Genomic DNA, 12,731 nt, shown 5'->3' with positions numbered 1-12,731 from the left:
TAAACTAGCAGTGCTTTGCATAGGCGGATCCAGGCCGGGGGGGGCTGTTTCGTGGGAAAAATTTAGTTGGTTTTATATGACTGGAGCGGGACCCCCTTAGGAAAAGTTCTGGATCCGCCACTGCTTTGCATAGCATTGTTCAAATAAATTATCAGACACACGTAAAATATACACAAAATATTATGGGGGCAAATCATTTATCATAAAATTCTGCGTGTGTCTACAAAGATCCAAAGAACTTCAAAACGTCATATTACAAACAACGTCATAAAGTGTCGCCGTACGTTACCTAACAGTTTGGAAGCGACTAGCTGTAGAATGGATACTGGAACAGTTCGAAGAATAATTTCATTGATAAGTGAACCACCAACAGATCGATGTGAAAAGGAAATTCGAGAAATTCTGCCCAATTTGATACCAAAGATATTTGCACTTAGCGGGATGTCAACAGGTAAACAAACGCGGCTGTAAATTTATCTTGTAACTTGAATGATATTCATCAACGCCAAAATCCATGCACCGACGCGTGTTTTCAGTCATTAAATAGCTTTTATGACAATAGTTTGGAAGCCAATATACATATTGTAAAAAGAAGACCAAACAAGACTAATCATAGCATATATTATCAGATGTATACTTACCACAAAATAGTTTTATGATTTTATAAATTCAATTAACTGCATTATAAATATTCGTTGGTGACCTTCTGCTGTTGTTTTTTTTTTCTATGGTCGGGTTGTTGTCTCTTTGGCACATTCCCCATTTCCATTCTCAATTTTATTTTCGTCAACTTTACCAATTTCCATTACAACATCAGCACAGATCTTTAGATCGTTGTGCATATACTTTTGAACAGCATAATAAATTCAACATTCACTATAAGTTCTACAAATTCTCATCTTTTCAGATACATGGATTGATGTTTTAAAACATGCAAAATACAGAAAATTAAAGAAGAATAAGTTCCTAAAGAATACAATAGGTTGTACTGATCGGTAAGATACTGGACAAATAAAAAGACTTATATGCAAGTCTGTATAAATTGGATAAAGATGCAACTTATATGGTCTTTGCATCGGAATTAAACACATTTATTTAAAAACCTGTTTGTTGGCATGCCACGAGTTATGTTCTTCTCATATATTATATGATGGTATAATACTAAACCCCTAACGGGAGGGATTGTGCCTGATTTTCATATGATGAAGACATAATCTTTCAATCAGTTTAATGAAGGTCTGGAACTGGCAAGTCAGTAACTGCTAATAGTCTGTTGTTATTTATGTATTATTGTCATTTTGTTTATTTTCTTTCGTTACCTCTTCTGACATCGGACTCGGACTTCTCTTGAAATGAATTTTACTGTGCGTATTGTTATGCGTTTACTTTTCTACAACTAGTGGTATAGGGGGAGGGTTGAGATCTAAAAAAAAAACATGTTTAACCCCCCCCGCCGCATGTTTGCGCCTGTCCCAAGTCAGGAGCTCTGGCATTTGTTAGTCTTGTATGCTTTTTAATTGTAGTTTCTTGTGTATAATTTGGAGTTTAGTATGACGTCCATTATCACTGAACTACTATATATATTTGTTTAAGGGCCAACTGAAGGACGCCTCCGGTGCGGGAGTTTCTCGCTGCATTGAAGACCTATTAGTGACCTCCTGCTGTTGTCTGTTTTATGGTCGGGTTGTTGTCTCTTTGACACATTCCCCGTTTCCATATTCAATTTTTACTTTTCTAAAACTCAACAAAGTTATGCCGTAATCGGCTAAAACAAATTAAACTTAAAATGAACTACGCTTCATTTGACTCCTCATTTTATACTAGTTCTACAGAACACTACATTACGTCTTCACCTCTAGCTTGCTATGCGCTATGGGTTTCTGTCATTGTTAAAGCATACATTGACATTTAGTTGCTAAATTTTATGGCAGTTGGTCTCTGGTGGAGAGTTGTCTCATTGCCAATCATACATCATTTTATTTTTACACCATCTTCTTATTTTTACGTACCACACCAATATCATGTGTATATAAGGTGTGAAAACTGACATTTTTATATAAGGTGTGAAAACTGACATTTGGAAATCTTACTACACTGTTGCTTCTATTGAGCTAATCATTACAAAGAACATGTGCTGTAAAAAGTTACAATTAGGGTAAACAATGACCTGTTGGGCTACGAAAATAAACGAAAAGCTATTGCACTTTTTAGGAATAAATGGAGATGCGGTGTATACCTCAATGAGACAGCAACCCTGTGTACTATTTTTCGGTGTGAGTACTGAAATAGATGGAATACAAATAGTAATTCATTTCAATCATCACGTGCCTGCAACTTCTCGGACATGCTCTAGCTTAACATTATAAGCTAAACTAAAAAGGAACGATTATTCTTGAAAGTCGACATACCTATAAAAACTGAAATAAAGTTTTAATGTTTAAGAGTTACATTTTTTGAACAGGTTATATATAGTGTTGACTGGTGGACTGTCTGTATTCCTAGCAATGCAACAGAGTGTACATGTATTACCTCCCATAGATGGTAAAGACAGCCAGATACGGAATATTAGACAGTTTGGATTTAAAGTGGACTCTTTTGGTAATTATAGTGAATTTTAGTGTTTGGAGAGATATGTAAGACAACATAATACTTATATATATATACCATTTACTACATTAATGATATGACTGTCTTAGATTTACAATGATGGTATCTATTCATATTCAGAGATTATTTGTATGTCCAATGTATGGGCATTATGTTTTCTGGTCTGTTCGTTCGTCCGTCCGTTTGATCGTCTGTTCGTCCGTGGGTCCCGTTTCAGATTATAGTTTTTGGTCGAGGTAGTTTTGATGAAGTTGAAGTCCAATCAACTTGAAACTTAGTACACATGTTCCTTATGATATGATCTTTCTAATTTCAATGCCAAATAAGAGATTTTCTCCCATTTTTACGGTCGATTGAACATAGAAAATGATAATGCGGATGGGGCATCCGTGTACTAGGGACACATTCTTGTTTTAACATTTTATGAGCATGCTATCTTCTATATATGGTCGAGTTCTGAATTTCTGAACTTATCACTGAATATTTTCATCAGTAAAATCATATAATTGATTAAATCTTACTAGCTATTAATGTTTTAGGTCCTGGCAAAGTTGTGGAAGAAAGTTACAGATTAGAAAATGTTCATATGATTACAGATGTTGATACAGATCTAATGGTTATCTCAAAAATACTTTATGAGAGAACTATGCAGGTACGAGAGAAAAGCGAACTAAGAAAGTAGTGTTTTCTTTCTTCTTTTTATGAATATTGGTCTTTGTTAGTTTCATAGTTTCATAAACAAACCTATCTCGGTTCAATTTAGAGTGCTGCTTCTGATGTGCCACACACTTGTCATTGTTGAATACGGTTTCGACCTCTAAAAGTCTATTTTTTCCCCTACCTATTCTACGGGGTTTTCTCGCTGTATTGAAGACTCATTGATTTTCTTTGGCTGTTATCTGCTCTATGGTCGGGTTGTTGTCTCTTTGAAACATTCCCCATTTCCATTCTCAATTTTATTTTTTTTTTAATTGTTATTGTAGTTTGCTGTTTCGTTGACTTCGCACCATACAAACTTGATTATAAATTTTACAAATGCTGAAGAAAATTTTAATGTACGATATATCAGTCTGATCGATTTGATCAAATGATAAGGTCAAATCAGGAAGAATGTCATAAAGTAATGTATAACTAGTACTTCTCTTGGTCAAATCAGTAAGAATGTCATAAAGTAATGTATAACTAGTACTTCTCTTGGTCAAATCAGTAAGAATGTCATAAAGTAATGTATAACTAGTACTTCTCTTGGTCAAATCAGGAAGAATGTCATAAAGTAATGTATAACTAGTACTTCTCTTGGTCAAATCAGGAAGAATGTCATAAAGTAATGTATAACTAGTACTTCTCTTGGTCAAATCCGGTCAAATCAGTAAGAATGTCATAAAGTAATGTATAATAGTACTTCTCTTGGTCAAATCAGGAAGAATGTCATAAAGTAATGTATAACTAGTACTTCTCTTGGTCAAATCAGGAAGAATGTCATAAAGTAATGTATAACTAGTACTTCTCTTGGTCAAATCAGGAAGAATGTCATAAAGTAATGTATAAGTTATATATATATAGCACGGCTCTTACGAATTAAGATTTTTGATGCATCGTAAACGCATAGCGTTTGAGTGCATTAAAAATTTTAATGAGTAAGGCGTGGCTATATATGATTTGTAATATGACCAATGAAAATGCTATATTATACAGACATTAAATAGTTAATTATTAAGGCGTGACCAAAATGACGTTATTCCCGCTAAAATTCTGCACGAGCTGTTGTCTGTCTAGAAGCTTAAAATGTCGGAAGCAATGCTTAATCTGAAATCTCCGAAGAGGACGTTGATAATTTACCACTTTCGCAGTTTTGCGGGAAAATGTAGGACGATATGTCACCATCGCAAATTGCGATGAAAATAGAGAAGGATTATGCGGATGTTGCTAATGTATGAACTATTGACTAGAATGGTTTGTTATGGAGGCGAGGAAACAAAACGGAGACGAGTATCCGCCTAAATCTTTATACTACATTGTGTGTGGTCTCCTTAGACATTGTAGGGACATGAATGTCCACGACAAAAACTTTCTTGATCAGAAAGATGGCCAATTTGCTCATTTCAGACGCGTTTTGGACGCTAGAATTAAAGACTAATTATCGAAAGGACTAGGCACTAAGGTTCGCAGGGCAGACCCCGTATCCGATGACGACGAAGAAAAGTTGTGGAATAATGGTGTCATCGGTACGACAAATTAAACTTATTTGCAATATACTGTATTTTTTTACAACTGCAAACTGTTTGGACTTAGGGGACGGGACGAGCACAGAAATCTGGACCATTCTCAGTTCGAAACTGGACAAGATGCTACTGGAAGATTTATAAGATTCGTTGGTCGAAACAACAAGACGTTTAAAGGTGGTTTCGGCGATTGATGACTGGATAACAAAGATATCAAACACTATGCAAGAGGTAAGTGTATACGTATTTAAATTATTAAAAAAAAACATGTTTTTAAAACGGCAATTAGCATATCACGTTCTATGTATTTCTGAAGAAAAAAAAGAATGACAAAACTGTGACAAATTTGTTTCACGCTAAATCGTATAAACTTGTTGAAATCTGAAGACTCCCATATTAAAAGCACGTGGTTGTCTTTTATTTTCACTTTGTCCATCCGTCCGACCGTCCGTTTGTTTGTTTGTCTGTCCGTCCCTCAAAAGCTAGCTATTGTGGGCGCTTCATCTCAAGAACCTCTCGAGCAAGACAGAACGGGATTGATGACTGGCCTATATCATTTTCTGAATCTTCAACTGTTTCCCATAAAATATTTAAAATTTTGCCGGTGAGACCATTTCTAACTAATCAGTTGAGTTTTCTATAGTTTTTATATTAATTTTAAATAATAATAAATACCACTTGTTATTTCTTTCTGTTTCTATACAAGCAACATAAGTTTAGCGAGGAAAATACATTTTAAAGTTCATAATTCTTTTTTTGCAGGACCAAGATGCATAGTTGACTTCTATGAAACATACTTGAAGGCATCTGGCGTATTTTATCGCAAACCACTTATTTCTGATGTCCAAGATAAGCAACGCTACGGAAAGTCCGCGTTAGGAGTGAACAAGTTGAATGGTTTAATGTGTGAAATGTGTGAAAAGGGGGGCTTGGTTGGCAACTTTACCAACCACTCGGGAAAAAGAACATGTGCTACTGCGCTATATCAAGCAGGAATAGATGAGCAACAGATTATGGAAAGGACTTGGCACCGCTCTACGAAAGGCTTCGAACATACAAGACCGCTAACTGTAACATTCAAAAGCGAGTATCGGATGTCTTGAACCCCCCGTCCGATCGTGATATGAATGACAGTTTACAGGAATCCGTTCAAACCAAAACTGCTGTGGCCGAACCGTTTGAAAGGAATTTGAACAAGAAACACTGTCTGGGTGATATCATAAATACATGCCGTTTGAATGATTCTGATGCCGTTACATTCTCAAATTGTAACTTTAATTTTCATTGAATAAATATGTTGCCGACTTATTAACTGACTAACTTTGAATTTGTTTCATTTAATGTAAAGCATAACGGTGGGCTTTTATATATTGTGAGGTTCTACTCAAGAATTTAATTTTAGTGCGAATCTTAGAAAAAAACACACTATTCAAGTAAAAGAAGTTTACAATTCCCAGGGAAATCCTGTAACAAAAACAACATTGGGAACAGAAAAAAACGATGGACAAATAAAAAAAAACAACTTAAAAAATACACACAAAAAGAAGTTATAAATAATTTGTTTATGTAAAAAAGAGGTGGAGCCTTACTGTGCACTTTCAGTGAAGTTAATGCACTGCTTGTTGGCTCCTCCCACCAATGGTTTTCTAATGGGAGATTGTTGAATAATCCTACGACAGTGCAATAACGTTCAAATCGGGGAGTTAATGCACTCCTTTCCAAAACATCAGATTTTAAAGCACATAAAAGATCAAAGAAATTAGTAAAAATCATATTACTAGTACTTCTCTTGGTCAAATCAGGAAGAATGTCATAAAGTAAATGTATTACTAGTACTTCTCTTGGTCAAATCAGGAAGAATGTCATAAAGTAATGTATTACTAGTACTTCTCTTGGTCAAATCAGGAAGAATGTCATAAAGTAATGTATTACTAGTACTTCTCTTGGTCAAATCAGGAAGAATGTCATGTAATTTAACGTGTCCACTAGAATTTTTATGGCTAACATTTGTTCAGAAGAGAGAAAGATAAAGTCGCATATATATACATATTATTATTTTTTTCTTTAAAATTCATGCCGCGTACTATTGGTTGCCGTATTAAACATACTAAAGTAACATTGGCAAGAGAAAACTAGTACACCACACCTTTACGAAACCGGACATATCGTACTATTGAATGCCGTATAAAACATCCCAAAAGTAACATTGGCAAGAGAAAACTAGTACACCACGCCTTTACGAAGCCGGACATATGGTCAATGACTGCATCTAGTTGTAATTTATATATTTTTTTGTTATCAATCGAGTGGATTTTTGTTGATTGATGATTGTCTGTATTATTTATTATCTAAACACTGTCAGCGATTTTACGCTAGAAATAATGCACACTTGTCTTCATTTTGTTGAAGACTCAACTAATTTTAGTCATTTTAAAGAACATGAAAAATGTCATAGGTGTTTTGAGTATATATTGAGTACAGTGTGCTATACACTCAAAACACCTATGATTTACAGTAATGCCAATGAAAGTGAAACAAATAATTAACCAGAGATTGGAAACTGTTGAAAAAACATTACAGCAGATTCCAACGAGTATGAAGCTACAGATAGATTCTTTGGTTAGCTTCCTTGCTAGCTCAACCATGAAATGATTATTACCTTAAAATTGGGAGGAGCTTAGCACTAATTCGTCATCCAATGAAAACACTCTTATCAATGGCCTGTTTATAATAATAATGTATGTTTCATACAAACAGGTTTACCTAAACAACTTTGCAAATTAAATTTTATTTCTTGTAGTCTTTGATTGAATTAAAAAATTCTTTGTATTACAATAAATTAGAAGCGGAGTTACGGTTTATGTTTTGTTCAAGGATGATAATATTTAGTGTTGATTCAATGCTAAACAAATAGAAATTTTATAAAAAATCCACATCATTTCCCCTTGTACTCTCATAGTTGGCAATTTGGTACTTGATAGATGGAGGATTATTGCAAGCAGTGCTAGCAATGATTTCCTAAAAAACAAGTTTAGAAATTTAGATATTGGTTTAAACAAATACATATAAATATGGACCAATTCAAGTATACCTTCTAGGGTGCACTCAACTTTCGTGACTTAGCACGATTTTTTTTAATTTAAAGGTTGTAATAGGACTTTTTGTAAACTTTAAACACTAGCACATCATAGAAAATCAAGAGAGTAATCTATGCTTAAAATTTTATAACGAAAATATCTGTGGATTTTCTACAAAAATCTTGTTTTTTTTTGCCACAAAATCCCGTTTAACTTTAAAAATGCAATGAAACTATAAATAATTATGCTTGCTTTAAGTTTCCCCTTTGTATATGTACAAAATGGCCCATCTCTATTATCCATTATCTTTGCTGTTTTTATACTATTGCAGTTTTATTTGAAAAATTCGTAATTCAAAGGCAACAGAAAGATATTTACGTCGTGATTGTACCATTGTAAAGTATATACACATAACTATTTATAAATGAACTGAGTAATTGATTGAAATAAAATTGGCAATTCAAACACACCTACAACATGCTTGTGAATCAATAAATTTTAAATTTAGATTGAAAACTTATTTTTAGACTGACTTGTAAAACTAGTTTTACAATGTTTATATTCTGTCACTAGTTCTGATTGGTTCTCTGTTTAACTATTGACTCCACCCACAGACTTGTGTACCTTACCTAATAATGATTTCATGGTTGAGCTAGCAAGGAAGCTAACCAAAGAATCTACATATAGCTTCATACTCGTTGGAATCTGCTGTAATGCTTCATTTATACTTCAACAGAGCCAAATGGAAAAGGATTCAGAAACGAAAGAATTATTTATTAAAACACATCCGTTCTTCTCAACGTGGACAGAAGATCAGCAGAACAACCTCCGGATGGCTTTAGTAAAGAAGACATACAGGAACAATCATAAAATTATGATTCAAGGAGAGCCGTTTTCTGGTCTCTTTTTTATAACAAAGTAAGATAAAAAAATAATCTTATTAGCTGTATAATGATTTTCATGTTACATCGTCTCAATTTCTCAATTTTGACTTAACAATGTTTGTTAAATAATATGTCATACATGTGTATTTTATTAAGAGTAAATTTTTTGTTGTATAACATTGGTGTGTCGTCCAGAAACAACTACTGCTCGTATGAGGATAACAAAAGCAGAGAACTTTATTTTGCTTAGATTAGAAAATTAGACATGTTTTACTGGATAATATTGGATATAACTATCAAGCGTTAGCAGTCTTAGCTGAGTATACATATATGACATGCTGCAGAACGTTGTGTGATGAATAAAACAACTATATATAGAAAAGAGATTTTTTAGCATGACTTTTTGGCTGTGTTGTCTTATAACTTATGTTTATGTCTTATTTATATTTTGTGTCCTACTTATGTTTATGTCTTATTTATATTTTGTGTCCTACTTATGTTTTGCGTCTTTCTGATGTTTTGTGTCTCATCTATTTTTTTGTCTTACTTTTGTTTTGTGTCTTACTTTTGATTTGTATTTTTATTAGAGGCCGCGCTAGATTGTCAGCTCAACCAAGAAATCATCCACGACAATTTGAACACGTATTTGAAGGAAAGGATATGGATAAAGAGTTGCTGGAAATAATAAAGTTAGTATATAGCGGCATATTGAATATATATTTCAAACAAGTTATATATATAAACTTTTTTAAAAATGTCTTAAAAATCTGATTCGTTTCGTGCATTTTATATAAAGCCTACTTCGGTGCCTTAACAGGTAAATAACCAAGAGTTGAGCGCTCAAAGTCATGGCATTTAAATCCCGCCACATTCTGTATGTGTCTGCCACAAGTCAGGCGCCTGTAATTCCGTGGATGTTGTTAGTTGTTGACAGTAATAGTTCTCATTGGCAATACAAAAAGTAAAATAAAAAAATACTGAACTCCGAGGAAAATTTAATCGTAAAGTCCGTAATCAAATGGCAAAATCAAATGACAAAACTCATGAAACGAACGGACAACAACTGTTATATTTCTGCTTGGTACAGGCATTTTCAAATGTAGAAAATATTGGATTGAACATGGTTTTATAGCGCTAAATCTCAAATCATATGTCCTTATTTTTTTTCTCTTGATCAGATCTATCTACCTTTATTGATATGTTACTGTTATTCTAATTGGCACCAACTGTGCACCTTTGAACATTGTTGCTGTAAATAAATTGTTATCCGGAATTTGAGTTTTATTTCCTATTGTTAGAAAAGAGGGATGAAAGATACCAGAGGGACAGTCAAACTCATAAATCGAAAATAAACTGACGCCGCCATGGCTAAAAATGAAAAGGACAAACAGACAAACAATAGTACACACGACACAACATAGAAAACTAAAGAATTATATTTTTTATAAACAACACAAACCCAACCAAAAACTAGGGGTGATGTCAGGTGCTCCGGAAGGGTAAGCAGATCCTGCTCCACATGTGGCACCCTATTGTTAGCCTAGCTTTTGAGGATTGGGTGTTCAGGATACTTTTGCCTCTTATTACAGTATTTGTATTTTGAAATCGTTCGTTATACCCACATCTGAAGTGGCACTTGAGAGGTCCATAAACATTATATTTATGTATAACTGGTAAATTATTAAGTTACGATTTGTTTTACTATGCATTACTTATAGTATTTGATGATATTTCCTGATTTTTAAACTCTTTAGGTTTTTAATTACAGAACTTACTAATACAAATATATACCGATTTTTTCAGTGTGTATAATATGCAGTTATGAATAGTACGTACCCCCTTTTTTGCCCTTGAAACTTGAGAAAAGGGTTTCTTTCTTATGCAAACCACGCAGGGACTATCTGGAAAATTCCAACTTTAAACGCGGTAAATATGCCCATTGAAAAATGCTTGAAATCTTTTTCGGAGACATGTTGAACTCCAGTCCTTGTTAACTCCAGATCTTCACATTGAATGTCCGAGTTCCATAAACTGTTGAATCTAAACAGATTAGCAAGGCTCTTGTTCCATTAACACTTTATATAAATGCCTCTTCAATCACTAGTTATCACATATATACACAATGTTACTTTCTGGTTGTTTAAGGATACACATTCCAAAAAGGGTAGATACCATGGTGAGTAGAGGAGACACACAGGGCAGTCATATGGACGAACAAACATATGTACGACGACTAGAGGGTTATATTGCCGCAGAGAAGAGGGAATTCCAGAAAGTGGTGGATATATGCATTGTTTCGGCAGGGGAAATATTCGGAGATCTAGAATTATTACTGGATTTAAAAGCCGATATTTTCTCCGTTACAGCTATGTCTGAAGGATGTGAAGCCTTCGTACTTCAAGAACAAGACATATCGAGATTCTTATCCAAGAGAAGAGTACCACTCACAATCAAATTAATGAAATTTCTTTCCGAGACCAAATTGACAGGAAGAATGTCGTCTACACAAGGTCAGAAAGTCCCGATATTCCCCAGACTCCTTTATCGTTTACGACAACTTAGGATTGAAGTTCCCAAACAACAACTGACAATCGCAAATAATATTTCTGAAAAGAAAAAAATATCAAAAGAAGATCACCATCTTTCAGTTGAGAAGCTGGACGAAAGTTTTCTTGCAAAAAGTTTTTTGAAAGATAAAGGTCCATTTCTGAAACCATTGGTTCCTGGTACTGTATACTTCAAAGAAATAATGAGAAAACGGATAGCTAAAAGAACTGGTTACCAAGGAAACATGTCACAATTTAACAAAAAATTCCAGACAGAAGAACCAAAGGACCCCAGTAAAGAATATGTTACAACCAATAAAAGATTAAAAGATTCCATAGTAAAAAGTGTCAGAGAAGGAATAAGAACTGAAAAAGTTATAAAAAGACTGTCTTTAAGTTGGAATAAAAACACATTAATGAAACACTAAAACGTGTTTTTTTTTGTCACTTATGTTATTATATCATTGAAACCACCTTTTATGGTTTATGGTATATATTTGGTGTTTGTTTTACAAAGTAAAATATGATGTAAGCAGTGTATTTGCATACATTGAGAAGTTCTACATTTTATAAATGCACATGCAGTCCTTAAAGCATACAAGACAAGACATAGGTATATTTTGTAATCGTACAGTGAGATTAGTCCAGTGATGAAGACATAATCTTTCAGTCAGTTTAATTGAGGTCTGGAGCTGGCATGTCAGTTATACTAGAGGTCCTTAGTTAATTTATGTACCATTGTCATTTTTCTTAGTTTCTTTTGTTACCTACTCGACATTGATGGTCTTTGCATGTTTCTACTCTTTTGTCCCGATGTTGTCTATTTGACACCTATTTCCATTCTTAATTTTATTTAGGAAAAGGTGTGATATTTGTATAAACAGTTTTAGCACTTCCAGTATGTTGCACTTAATTTTGGATTATATAAAAAAGATGTGGTATGATTGCCAATGAGACAACTGTCCACAAGAGACCAAAATAACACAGACATTAACAACTATAGGTCACGGCCTTCAACACTGAGCAAAGCCCATACCGCATAGTCAGCTATAAAAGGCCCCGATAAGACCATGTAAAAAAATTCAAACGGGATAACTAACGACCTTATTTATATAAAAAAACAAATGAAAAACAAATATGTAACGCATAAACAAACGACAACCACTGAACAACAGGCTCCTGACTTAGGACAGGCACAAACTTTAAATAATGTGGTTTGATTGGTATTTAAGGTTATAGGAAAGGACATTATCATAGAAGGCTTGTGTTGCTGGAAACTTCATTGGCTTCAGGGGTTTGATACAAATTCATGGTTCAAACCGTAAAACTAACCTGTTTATTGATAGCAGATGAATTGGCAGAAAACATAGTACTACTCAAAAATCCAGGTATTTT

At 33.9% G+C, this 12,731-nt stretch overlaps 1 protein-coding gene and 1 pseudogene across 1 annotated transcript; both read left to right on the top strand.

Moving 5' to 3' along the window:
- Positions 1 to 264: 264 nt before the first annotated feature.
- Positions 265 to 11,766, top strand: LOC143065400 (uncharacterized). The gene is made up of 7 exons (XM_076238951.1): positions 265 to 451; positions 908 to 995; positions 2,462 to 2,598; positions 3,147 to 3,259; positions 8,643 to 8,824; positions 9,378 to 9,479; positions 10,936 to 11,766. Exons 1-7 carry the CDS (start codon positions 319 to 321, stop codon positions 11,762 to 11,764), a joined length of 1,584 nt encoding a protein of 527 aa, XP_076095066.1. The 5' UTR covers positions 265 to 318; the 3' UTR covers positions 11,765 to 11,766.
- On the top strand, positions 4,541 to 6,213 carry LOC143062502 (zinc finger MYM-type protein 2-like; annotated as a pseudogene).
- Positions 11,767 to 12,731: the final 965 nt, after the last annotated feature.

This window comes from Mytilus galloprovincialis, chromosome 2 (genome assembly GCF_965363235.1).
Source record: "Mytilus galloprovincialis chromosome 2, xbMytGall1.hap1.1, whole genome shotgun sequence".
Taxonomy (NCBI): domain Eukaryota; kingdom Metazoa; phylum Mollusca; class Bivalvia; order Mytilida; family Mytilidae; genus Mytilus; species Mytilus galloprovincialis.
Note: the sequence above shows the minus strand (reverse complement) of the source record. Positions and strands in the feature narration are given on the sequence as shown.